General features: G+C 44.3%; 1 protein-coding gene across 1 annotated transcript in view; it reads left to right on the plus strand.

Annotated features, from left to right (window-relative positions):
* LOC138577245 (fibrillin-2-like) overlaps positions 1-13,835 on the plus strand; it is a 454,244-nt gene that overhangs the window by 296,431 nt on the left and 143,978 nt on the right. Inside the window, exon 17 of the mRNA XM_069649613.1 lies at positions 13,432-13,485. Within this exon, the coding sequence (XP_069505714.1) occupies positions 13,432-13,485 (54 nt within the window). The remainder of the gene's footprint in view (positions 1-13,431; positions 13,486-13,835) is intronic.

Genomic DNA, 13,835 nt, shown 5'->3' on the forward strand with positions numbered 1-13,835 from the left:
TGTGTGTGTTTGTCAGCCAGATCTTTCATTGGCTAGTGGGAGTTCTTACCTGCCTTTTGGATAAGAAGAGGACTGCTGCACCCGTTGCAGAGCGTTCCAGGAAGAAATCTGAAAGAGCCAAGTCTCCTGTCCAGCTGGAAGACATGTAAGGAGACCGTGGACCCATTGGAAGAAGGTCTGGTGACCCACCTTTGCTTCTGTCTTGAAAGAGCCCTGTCTTGTAAGTGATCTTCAGATGTCCTGCGAAGGAGCTTCGACCCTTGGAATGGAGGGAACATCCATTCTCGGCATCAGCTCGGAGTCCTGGGAAGAAGAGTTCAGACTACCGTTATGCAGACATCGCCATTCTGCATTGAGATCCCAAACTTTGGGGACCAACGGCTTGTGCTACAGGACTCATCTCTGCAAATGTTCATGGTTTCACCTTCAAGATGACCTGAGATATGAGGTGAAGTCTGACCATGACAAGTGTGTCCCCCTGTGTCGCTGTGTTATGGTGGCCGTTATCCAAAACATCTTTCTTGCATCCTGTCCTGCGCTGAGAGGGGTCCTGCATCGAATTCTTTGGAATTCTCCATCCAGAAGACTGTGCCGCCGACCGGAGAAGTGTTCAAACATGCAACCTATGGGCATCAAGGACCGTAGCTGATGGTGGGAAAAGCAGCCTTGGACCCTCTTCTAAAGATCTTTATAGTCCTAAGAAGAATTAGAGTATGGGGTGAGTTGTAACAGTACTTATCTGAACCCCATACCTCCCTATAAAATTTGGCAACTTTGGAAAGGTTTTACAGTAGTTTGGCTTTTCCATTGTCTGCTTGCATTCCGAAAGTGGGGGACATTTTTGTTAGCTAGAAAACTGTCCTCTACTATTTGGAACTTCTATCATTTGTAACTTTTCATTGGATCCTGAAAGCCCTCCACTAACGTTTTCCTGTTTCAAAAAATTGTGTGGAACTTTGGTGAACTTTTGGACACAAAATCCCATACATTTTAGGGATGGACTTTTAAAGTTAGTGTTGTATCTCTGTGGGCCTGTAGTGCTGCATACTAATACTTAACTTCCTTTGCAGAGGTGTGTTATGTATTTTGCTTACTCCAGTGATTGTATATATGTATCTTTTATTTAGTATTTTGTTATGAAATTACATACTGGTAGTCATTTTTCATAGTGGTATATGGCCATAAATAAATATGTACTTTTATAACTGTTTGTCTAAGTGTGTTCCTGGACTTTTCACTTTGGGTACTTGTTAGGACAGTTTTTCTAAAGTCCAACTAAGAGCTTCATAAAACCATACATCTAAGGCAATACATAAATTCACTCTTAGTATAAGCCTGTACCACCTGAGAACATTTGATAGCACGGACACAGTAGCCATCCTTATTTTAGGAGGGAGAGACGGCTGTAGCTTGGTACAACGGAATTGTAGCATACATATGGTCCAAAGAAACACTGAAACACTATGCATCATACAGATAAAGGGTTTATTTAACTACAAGTAGACCAAGGTAACTCGGGTTAATAAGTACTTTCACATTATATGTAAACACAATTATAAAAACCAACTCCTTATAACCCAAAGGATAACTTTATTGAGAATAGCAATCAGCAGTTCAAGGTGAGTCAAACCTATTACACATTTAGAATGCAACCCGCTATTCTTGGGGAGACCAGCTTAAATAAACTTTTAGAATACAGTCAATAGTTCAAGGGCAGTAGACCCTGTCAGTCATGCAGTGACACTCAGTTAAAGCAATCACTTAAAAACCAACCCTATTACAAGTATACTCCTTGCAACATTACTTTTTATAACTCAGTTCAGAGCTAGTAAAACAACTCATATATTTTTGTGAGAGGTCTTAAACTACTCATTGCCAATTATTAAAATACAATGGGCCTCATTACGACCCTGGCGGAAGACCATGGTGCTATCAGCACCATGGTCCATGCCGGTTAGTTACCGACTCTGCCATGGAGAAAGGGGGAATTACCACCCCATTACAAGGTTGGCGGGGCGGTAATTCCCCCTTCCTCCATGGCCCTTCCCCATACCCATTTTTGCCCCATAGGGCTCAATGGGAATGGGGAAGGCGCTAAGTACGTTGCCGCAAATTGCGGCACTGTAATTAGCACCAAGGTCCCTTTGCGGGTCCCTACTTTAACGGCTGTTCTACACCAGCCGTTAAGGTCGGGTCCCGCAAAGGGACCTCGTAATTAGGCGCTAATAGGTTAACGGCGCTGCAGCCTTTTACGGCGCCGTTAACCCATTAGCGTCTGGGTCGTAATGAGGCCCAATAACTATTTCTGAATGCACTCAGCAATTCAAGGAAATTAAAAACCAATTACACTTTAAGAAAGACCTATGCTATTTCAAGGTGTGCATTGGAATGTGTGGCTATTTGGAAATACTCTAAGCAGATTCAGCGGAGGCACAACTCAGTGTAGAAATTGTAGAAGAGCATTATCTGTTCAAGATAAGTAAGGAACCATATACTTTTAAGAGGGGCGTTAATGAACTCAAAGGCAAGTATTAACTCAAGGACTCTTTTAGGTCTGTGTAAAGCAGATCGGGGATAATAACACCCTATGGTACACTTTAAGAAGAACACAGTGGTACTCAAGGTAGGTAAACCCTATTGGTAATGTTTTACACTCATTCAGTTACGCAATGATTAATCAGTACCAACAATTGAAAAGGGGGGAAACGCCTTACTTTTTAGAGGGCACACTGCAACTCAAAGGTACTCACAGAGATACATTTACCACACTAATTCTTTCAGCAAGTAAGTACATGTACACTTGTTCTACTTTTCAAGACAGAAGCCATTTCTTATCCAGTCCTTCTCTAATCTAGTGCAGAAGCGGGACCCTAGTGGTCTAGGTGCCAGCAGTAGGCAGGTTTAAATAGGTTTCAGTTGCAGGAAAGTCAAGGTTCCATAGGAGATCTTCTTTAAACAAGTAAGTATTCACTTGCAGAATTAATTAATGTGTTCATGGACTTCTGAGAAAACTCCCTATATGTATTCGGGGAAGTGGTATGGGCAATCTCCCAAGCACACACATCACCCTTCTCAGCCTCACATGATGCACACCAGGCTTAAGATAAATATTACCCAAGCCCACACAGTACCTTAAGGGAAAAGAAGAGCTTCAGGGTGGATGCCTTCAGAATGCAGCAGCACAGGACACGGTCCCTAGATTCTTGGTCTGGAGACGAAAGAAGTGGACACTGGATGGGAACTTGCAGCAGCAGTCATCAGAGGAGGCTTCCAGCAAAGGATACTTCATGGATTCTCACTGGTCTGTGTATTTGGCACCTTTTTACAGCCACCAGATGAAGAATGAAGAATGAATATCACCGATTGGATTCTCTTCACTTTCTCGGTCCTGCACTCTGGTCAGGGGACTTCAAGGATTCCATTTGTGTCCCCGGAGAACCAGGAGGAGGCCACCAAAGTTTCAGACATATTTTCACTTCGGAAGACCATTCACCGCACAATGGCTCGAGTTCCCGGGGTATTGGGGGATTGCAACCCAGCAATGTCGCAGCACGTTGTGGTATGGCTCAAAAGGCAGGTCTTACGACACTAGTAGATCTCACAAGCCTCTGAGTAGGAGTTGTCACAGTACAGATCCCCAGGTCGACTGGAAGGAAGGGTTATATCAGGCTCTGGTTACACAGCAGGCTCTCCGTTTGCTGGAAATTGCTACAGATGTCCTTTCTTCATCTGCCTCTTTAGTTTCAGCTCTAGCGGTCGACTTGTCAGCATCCAGGTTTGGAGTATTTATCAGGAACTACAACACAACTTCTGCAATCTCTTCCTCCTAAAATAAGCCTGGCTGCTCTGCCACTCTATCTACGTGGGTAGTACAGGCCTGCATTATATGTTGAGGCACTAGAAACAAGAGATAAGTCTTATGAAGTCTAACCCCATTTGGACCTTAGAAGCACGTACCTAACAGTACTCATTGAGGACCCCTTAACAGGCTCACCCTTCCTGATACTTAGCCTTGACCACTCGCATTGCTACTTTGAACTGGCTTGGCTACACCTTCCAGAGTTGTCCCTGTCACTAAACTAGGTTGGCCTCAGTGGTCGAAGTGTACGAAAAGAAGTAGTGGAACTATGTTCCCTACTGGCCTGCACCGCTGCCCACAGACCCCATCACCGCACCCCCTCCCATGCACAATAAAACCCCCCAAAAACATGTGCCTGCTCTTTAAGGAAACGTCCTGTGCAGTGCACTGAAAGTGCAAGTTTCAACTACTTCCTACACTTTTATTTCAAAACGAAACGGTTCTGGAGCAGTTTCTTTTTAAAATAAAAGTATAGGAACGGTAAAACTCAATTAAAATAAGTATAGGTGCACCGCTTCGACCGTTCCTGCACACTTCGACCACTGGTTGGCCTCATATACATCTGTCCACCAGTCCAGAGTATAGAAAGCCAGTCCTAACAGAGTCAAATGTAGTATTTTATTTTATGGGTTTGAGGAAAGACTTCAAAATCCTGTCAACATGATTGTTAATCAATCTGGCCCACGATGCGTCTGTGAAGTGGTGGCTAACTCTGCATCCCACTTCATGCATATTAAGCATTTAAAAGATATCTGCTACTCATGTGATCTCTATGAGGGTGTTTGTTGGCTGTGGTTAATTGGGAGTGCTTTCCAATGGAGCTTCTTTGTCATACTTGCACTCCAAGCATAGCAATAGAGACTGCAATGGCAGACACAGCCTCATTACTGGTTTGGTGGTAATTTAGTGGTAATTCCATGAAATATCACCAAAATCATTGTCCATTACCCCATGTAGGTCTGGCTATATTACTGTCAGATTATGATTGGTGGTAAGGCAGCGTAAATCCCCATTTATGGAGTCCATATTACTCATTGGAGATTTTGTTTGGATTTACTGTGAGTGGAAATACCATGCAGTAAATCTGCCTCTTTTTATCCTTAAAGGGGAGGATTTACATCCAGCATCTTTCTGGAGGTAAATTCCTCAGCTCAAAGTCAAACTCAGAATTTGGCAATGTAGTAAACGTGACAGTTAAACGGCTACTACCCAAAGAAATGTCAGTAATGGGTAGAGCTCTACTTGTAAAGAGGCCATACAGTCTTTAGCTGAATTAATCTCTTTGGCTATTTAATGTTCGCTTATTTGCAATTTCTTATCAATTTTGTAAATTCCCTTGCAAAAATTAAGAGCTAAAATGCTATATTGAGGTTACAGATTTGATTCAAAAGAGCTGATAGAGATGGTGTCAGCATAAACAGAGCAAGTGGGGATGTAGGGATCGGTGGGTGGCACAGTAGATCATAGGTCTCCAAGTTGCTCAATGTGCCATCTGTGTTGGTGGTGCCGATTATGTGCCCCATAGCAGTTGCACATCTTCCTTAAAAGATGGTTGCGGAACATCCTTTGAAATCGCAGAAGTGGGTACTGGACATTGCAATATGCAGAGGCAGTTACAAAGACTGGGCAGCCTCCAGATAAACTGTAGAGGCAGTGGAGGCAGTAAGAATTATGTAACAACATAAAATGGATTGAACAGGTAACTTCAAGAGAATAACTTCTTATCCACAGTTCAGGCTCTTGTCCTTTCATACCTGGATGGTGGAAACACCCTACTTACTGGTCTACCCACCTTTACCCTAAAACCAAAGAGAAGCGTTCTCCATGCCACATCAAGCCTCATCAAACCCCTCCCCACATTTGACCACATTACGTCCACACTCACTGAATTTAATTGATTTCTCCTAAACGCATGTATCTCCTTGAAGACCAGCTGCTTTATTTATAAAGCCACCATTTTGCATTCTCCGGCCAACCTGCTGACAGGGTCACCATCTTGGTGGCCCTGCCAACACTCCAGGACATGGGCAGATTTCAGCTGTACAAATACAAAAAGAAGAAAGAAACATGAAACAGGCATTCCTGATTGATGCCCACAGGCTATGGAACCTCATACTAGTCAACATTAGATTCGCACCCGCCCTCATTCAATAAAGAAAAAAGCTCAATACCCTGCTTCCTGCATCGCATGATGGTGGCTGCACCATGGCTTAAGCAGATGGAACAGCATTGGGGAACTAGATAACCATAAACAACAAACATTGGGCACACAACACATACAGTGCACACCCACCATCCCCCTGCCGACTGATCCTACCTCACACCTAAATACTGCTTCTGTTGCTTAGTTGTGATTAACACATATCTGGTATAACTAGGGCCCCCCTCACCTCTATGCCTATTAACCGATTGTTTTAGTGTGTTCCCTTGCTTCTCAAAGCTGTCCTCACTCAAACAACGAAAACATGTACATAAATAAGGTGAACAATGGGCCTCATTGTAACCCTGGCGGCAGCCATGCCTGTGAAACCGGCACGGTTGCAGGCGGAGTTGCATTTTTTCCGGCACCCGAGAATGGGCAATTACCGGGTCATGCCGAGTTTGTCGGACCTGGTAATTGCCCATTTGCGGGTGCTGGTAAAAAGGGACTCTCCATCCCCATTCAGCCCCATAGGGCTCAATGGGAATAGGGGGCCGTAGCACCGGTATTGTTATTAACGGCACCGGTGCTACCATCATGTTCTGCTTGCGGGTGCCGGTCTGCCCGCCAGTTCAGATCTGCGGACAGATGGGCACCTGCGAGCAAGACTTGTAGTATGGCGGTGCAGTAGCAACGGTGCCGGTAGCTTACCGGCACCGGTGTTACCGTACCGACAGGGATATAATGAGGCCCAATGTGTACAGGCCTATCCTGTTCCCCCAGAGATCTGCCTGCCTGTTACCAGAAGGAGAATGCAGAGTGAGATCCTGATTGTTGCACTATCCAGAGGTGATCTTACCGCAATGTTGGAAACTCCGCCATGGTTTAGGTAGGCTCAGGCAAGTACTTTAAATCCACCATGTGCAGCAAAAATAAAACCTTCGGAGTCCAAGCCAAATAAACCGCAAGCTTTAAATTGGGTCACAAAAACAGCAGGTGTGTAAATAGAGGGAACATAAAAGGCAGAGACCCAGAAACTGGCGCACTAGATGGATCACGGTCTCTTGGATGTTTACATTGAAAATGTGGACCTAGAAACCACACATGTAAAGTAATATCAAAAGTAAATTAAGAGTGCTGTTTTCTCAAAGCTCTGTTTCAAAGCTTCATGCAAACTGTCATTTTACAAAATGGTATTTGTTTTCATAATTCATGAACAAGACGAAGTTCTTATACTTACCGCAAGCTATGAACAATTCTCAGTAAATTGAAGTCACATCATATTTCTCAGATGTAGACTTTCTGGGTGGTTACGTTGGGGCAGTGCTTTGCATTCGTGCTTAGTTATAGCACACTGTGGCTCTGCTGGTTGCGGCGATGGGGCGCCACTGTCTGCAAGCTATTCTTGCTATAAAAATGCGTCCTTGATTCGCTCGATAGGATGATGGTCATAGGTTTCTTGGAAGTTCGATGTGCCTTTTGCAAACCTGTATTCTTTGAGATTGTGGGGTATGGCCTTGTGTTTACACATGCACGCCATGTAACTTGTCTGACTCCCTTCTGTACCTCTGCCTCTTCAATGACTCTCGCATTAGAAATCTTTCACTATCCTTTCTGCGATCAAGGAGTTGTGGAACTCAGCCTGAAACATTTTACATCTCTGGGGTTCACTAATCCATATGTACCAACCAAAGTTGAGGATCCTAGAGCAGTTTAAGGAAGTTAGCTGTAGTTAAAATATTCTATTGATTCTTCAAAGCTGCTGGTGATGGTTTACAACTGTTTCATTTTCTTTGTGGGTATACTGTATTATTATATGTGACTGTGCATTAGTACCCGGCATGCGCTGTACACCGGGAATACTACGTGTGGATTGGCTCTTTTCCCAGACATACCACATGGTATTCCTGTGTACGTTTGTGCATCCCGCGCATGCCGGGTACTCTGTTCCCGGCGAGGGGCGGGGCAGCCCCTTAGCCAATGAGGATGGTCGAAACGGGGCAATCCCCGCTCCGAGTCTCCCCAAGGCTGGATGCTGACTTCGTCCCCCATCGAGGACTCATGGAAAGGTTTTTTTTCCACCACACCCTACCCCGCAAACTACCACCCCACCCCCCAACCGCACTTACCTTCTTTTTTCTTCTTTTCTTGGGAGCGAACGCGCTGGAAACACTTCTGTTCCCAGCACGTCTGCTCCCGATGGCCGACATGGAAAGGGAAACGGACCACACTTTCCCTTTCCCGGTGGCCATTTTTTTCCGCTTTTATTCATTTAATTTTTTTCAGTTTCGAAACAGAAAAAAATGCCATTAGTACCCAAGTCTAACGGGCCAGGGCACTAATGGCTATAAAACCCTCGGCGACAGGTCAATACTGCCCACGTTAATGCCCCTGGGGCTTCGTTAAGGCCCTCACTACACTCAGGCCTGTAACTACGGCCCAGGGGCATTACCTGGGGCGGTATTGGTCCGCCGCAGAGGGTCTTATTGCCACATTAATAGTCATGAATGTTATATGCCTTAGGGACTTTTGGCTGGTTCGTTAAATTGTGCATTTCCCTTTTTAATACCATACCCTATTATATGTGTTAGCTAGTGACCATCGGGTCTGGGGTCTTCCAGATATATTAGGGTTGGGGGGGTGTCTGTAGGACACTGCCCTTAATTGTGCAGAGCAATAGGGTACTAACCTGCTTGAAAGGTTGTATGGTTTCCTGCTTCTCCCCACACTCTGTTACTTTATGTTGGGAGCTCACTTCTGGTAGATGGCCCAGACATTACCATTGGGGTTATGAGGGTCCTTTAATAGGCATTACTGTTTTTATCATATGCTGGTATCACTTTAATACTGTGTATTACATTCCAAAGGACTTATTTGAACTGATAGTTTTATATGTGTTACTTTATTAAAGGATATTGTTTTCAGGATATCAGAGTAGCGTATTTTCTAGAGTTATGTGTGTGAACTAATTCTACCTCTGTCTCGACGTACAACTCCTACCAGAGAGTTAATCCATATCCCGCTGACCAGGGTACCCACACTAATTGCGGTTTGGCTTCCCTTTCTTGTCAGGTGTCTTATCCTTCACCCTAAGGTCAACAGAAGATAGTATAAAAGCTCCCGTTGACAGTACAGCATCAGATTTTCTGAGGCATTCGCATTGCAACATCAGGAAGCCTGAATGTCTGTGGGAACTAATGGACTAAGTTCTGGGGGTGTAATTATATATGTAGTTATATGGATTTGTGTCATGTTTGGTATTTGGGAAGGAAAGGAAAGGAGAGGGAAGGAAAGGGGAAGTAAAAGGAAGGGGAAAGGAAGTGAAGAGAAATAGAGGGGAAACAGCAAGGAAAGCGACATGAAGGAAAGGGAAGCGAAGGGAAGGGAAGGGAAGGGAAGGGAAGGGAAGGGAAGGGAAGGGAAGGGAAGGGAAGGGAAAGGAAGGGAAGTGTGAGGAAGAGTGGGGACAAGTAATGGGCGAGTATTAAGTAGTACGAAGAAAGAAAGAAAGAAAGAAAGAAAGAAAGAAAGAAAGAAAGAAAGAAAGAAAGAAAGAAAGAAAGAAAGAAAGAAAGAAAGAAAGAAAGAAAGAAAGAAATTAAAGTAATGCACGTCTTTGCTGTCAAACATTCAAGCTATGACAGCAACCATTGCAGTGAGGCCCTTGAAACGGAAATGTGATATTGCTTGTAAAGGCAGAATATGGGTTCATACTGAATCAACCGCAGTCATTTGATGGCATAAATATAAAGTCCTTCATCTAGGATACTTAGTGAATACAAGGGCTGCCTATGTTTTCTTACTACAATTGCTCTATATTTTACCGGGGTAAAATGTAAGCTAAACTGTAGTATTCATAACTGGAATAATATAGCAATCACTTCCACTTAGCTAAGGACAGGGAGTTTCGGACACCTCCCTCGCTTCCTGCCCTGCCAGACACACTGGAGCCAGAGGCGGGTTTCAGCACTGAAGCCCGCCAAAGGCAAAATGAACAAAAGGGTCAAACCTGGTTTGGTGCGCAAGGTAAAACCCAAGAAAGACCTAACAAGCAAGAAATGGCGAAAAAAGAAGACCGGGCCATTTTGACAAAATGGGCACTCATGGGTGCAATACTGGAGCTGAGGATTCAGCCTGCGGTAAAAACGCTCAATGGTAGGAAAATTAAACCACTGCCACCAGCCATTAATTGTAGTGAGGGTAACATAAAACATGTTACATGAGTAAGTAGGAAAAGGGGCTACTAAGTAACCCCCCCAGTACTTCCACATAGCCTAGGCAGGACCGAGCGAAGCGTGGGCTCAGGTCGTATTGCGCAAGCCTAGTGTCCCATAAATAAAAGATGCCCACCATAGAAATAGAAAAGGAACTTAGCCTCTTTTCTCTCTCTATGGCGGTGGCAGCCAGGGTGGAGCACCGGGACCGGAGCTTTGTGCTCCGGTCAACAATAGGTAAGTGGGAAGTGGGGAGGAAGTGGCTCCCTGTTGCCTTCTGAACAAACAATATGACAGTACCAAGGCAAGAGCCTCTGGTGGCTGGGAAACACGTGCAGTACACTGTGTGTTTTCATCTGTGTTTCCAGCCACCCTGTGTTTCTGAACGCCCTTTCCTGGGTGCGAAAATGCTTTCCTGGCTTAATTTTCTTTTGGAAATCAACCATAGAGGAATCCAGCCAGTATCCCACAATATAGGCATGTTCCATGGAAAGAGGGAGAGCGGAAGGGGGAAGGCCTGCTCCAGTACCCACCTTAATTGTTGGTTGTAAGACTAACCTATGAATGTCAAAACACTTGTGTACAGGCGCGTTATAAGTGACTTATCATATCATATCGCGATTGTTTCACAAGTGATTGAATTATAAGCAAATCTGATGGCAATAGATAAATGTGAGGTTCTGGTTGCCATGTCAGGAATATTAGCAAAGGTGCATGGGATGATTCAGCAGCTAGAAGCGAGGTAACATCAGTCAGGCGGCATTTAAGGTGTCCAACATGATTCACAAACACTAAAATATTTGAACCCGGAGGAGCATTAGGTCAAGGTAAATGCTGAGATCCAAATTTGGGAAGTGCCTTAGCATAGCACCAGCATTAACTCATTTACCATTTAAAATAATTATGTTCACCTTTTTTGAAAGTGTTTATTAAGATCAATTTGGGGATTATGGGACAGAAAATGTTCTGTGTTTGTAGCCACCACCTCGTTGCAGCAAGTAACTCTTTTTCCCACATGGCTTGCAGACGTTCAGAAAATCCCTTTCCACTGAGTGCTGGTGCTTCAGGAGTAAACAATACCACCCTTCTAATGCAGTATATAATCTAGGCCCATTTCCTATGGTGTTTTTATCATTCGATTCTGTGCAGTGCTTTGAGACCTCTTGTTGGTGGTACCATTTTATATAAACATATAATACATTCTGATATAGGATAAATATTAGTTCAAACCTACTGCACAACACCTGATTTTATGGAGCAATACAAAACCCCCGAGCAAGGAAAAGGACTTAGGATGTCATCAGTATACTATGCTGCACACATCACCACTGTAGTGGTCTGAGAGCTCCTGAGTCTTGTCCATGTAAAGGCAAATTGCAAACTCCCACCCATGTTGCCCGGCAGACTGCGGTCTCTAGGGTGAAATGAAAATGGAGGCAAGAAGAGTGGAAAGGCAAAGAGTGGGAAAAGTCAGAGAGACAACACACACACAGTTAACTCACAACATGTATGAAATGGAAACTTACTGGTCAGTGAAAGTGATTATTGTATGCATGGTGTTTTGGCCGGAAAGAATATTTAATAAATAGAAGGAACAAGAGGTTCTGTAATTGGCCAGCAGAACCTTCATTGTGCCAGTCACTGGTGTGCTGGTGGCATTATGTTAAATCATGTTATGGATGCAGGGACAATTTACCAGATCATCATACTTGATTCCCCCCTGGTGAGGTTGTAAAGTAATGCACTGCAGACTAGCTAGGTCATGGGAAACTTTCACAATAATGAACGCAACTGCCCATGAAATAGACTGCACGCATAGAGCATTTGGCGCCTTAGACACAGACATGGAGGCCTTTCTGCACTGTCTAGCTGTGCTCAACCTATGCACACATGAACAGGAGAGTACACGCTCTTCTACATACTCCTTACTCCAGAAATTACATTGTCCTATGGACAGGAAAGGTGGGCAGAACTACGGTGAGTATTGATCTGAGGTTCTTCTGGGAGCAAGGCTATGGATCAGCCGGCCAGTGAGCTCTTGAGGCCAGCTAAGCACTTTTAGAGTGGTAACGGTCGAGTGGGAGGTTGATCCCTCTTGGACTAAGGTTAGCTAGGGCGTTCCAGTGTAAGGGGGCAAGGAGCTGAAAGGAACGGAAACGAGAGGAGCCCAAGGGGTTGGGGGAACTCTTGGACTAAGGTTAGGATCTTCTAAGAGGTGACTTGCATAATAAAGCCCTCTCTACCCTTCTCAACCTGAGCAGTAGCTACTTTGTCCTGTTAGTAATAGAATTTAAGTTTCAGAAGGGTGGCAAAACCTGCTTACCACCTTGCTCTTGTTGGTCTACTTTGGACTTTACAGCCCTTTTCCTGAACTGAGTTCTGCTAATGTGTATTATTTATTTCTGTTAATGCTACATGTCAACTTCCAGCCGCTTTTTGTTGGCGCACAATGTATTATAAAGTGATCAAAAGGTAGAACAAAACTGCCATTATAGGCCCAAAAAATGGAGCAGAAGATAAATATTGAAATCATACAATTGAAAATGACCAAAAGTTTCCATAACAAAAGTGAAATTTGGAAGGAAGAATTCAAATAAATCACAAGGATGGTACAAGGTCAGTCCAGCAGCAGTATGTGTGTCTGTGGTGGCAGGTGGGAAATGGGGGGCACCTCCATTAATGCAGAAGGATGGTGCACATTAATAAACAGAATTTCTTGTTAAAATGTCAGGCCAAGATACATTTGGAAACACAAGACATAGAGCTTAAGAGGTGGCATTGCATAACATGACACACACACACGCACACACACAAGCACACACATGCACAAATAGCAGGAAGGGATAAATAAGTAAATAAGCACAACACCACAAAACAAGAAAAACTGCCATGTGTAAGTGTTTTCTTCCTCATTTTAGCCAAGCTGAAGAGTTTTTGTCATTTTACAGCCCTTAAATCCCACTGCAAAAGAGTCTATGTGCATTAAGTGTTAATGTAGGTTGCTAAAGTGCAACATATCTGCTGTTATTCCTAATAAGGTAAGGGAAATGTAGAAAACCCTAAGATCAAGGGCGTGCTTTATTGTACTAAACAATATCACATGTTTTCTGCTGATGATCTTGTGTCCTTGTGTTGACCTGTTGAGCTTGCCATGGAGTGACATGCTGCGTATGGCGAGTGCATAGTGGGAATTGACTGTGTTCTTTTTTTCTTCCCAGCTGAATTCCAGGCCCTCTGCAGCAGTGGCATTGGGATCACCGCCGATGGGAGAGGTAAGTGGGGGTGATCGTCATACCTATCATTGCATCTACGCGCCGCATTCGCAGTCTGTGTCACCATATATTAAAGAGGCTGGATATTGCACCAGGCTAGTGTTGTGACACCCCAAGGCATCCTTCTATTTCTGACGCTGCCATGCAACCAAGGTGCTGATGCAGGGGTGACTGATGACTCCTAGTGAGGGATAGGAATGTAAACAGTGTTTTTACTATGATGGCTGCTCGGCGGCGGAGTCTCTTATTTTCCATTCCAGCCACCGCTGATGGCAACGCCTTTGCAGCTACAGCATTGGCTGAGAAAAGCAAGACCGCATTCTCACATTAGCAACCCTGCAGCCCATTGC

This window comes from Ambystoma mexicanum, chromosome 1p (genome assembly GCF_040938575.1).
Source record: "Ambystoma mexicanum isolate Mex_15411 chromosome 1p, UKY_AmexF1_1, whole genome shotgun sequence".
Taxonomy (NCBI): Eukaryota; Metazoa; Chordata; class Amphibia; order Caudata; family Ambystomatidae; genus Ambystoma; species Ambystoma mexicanum.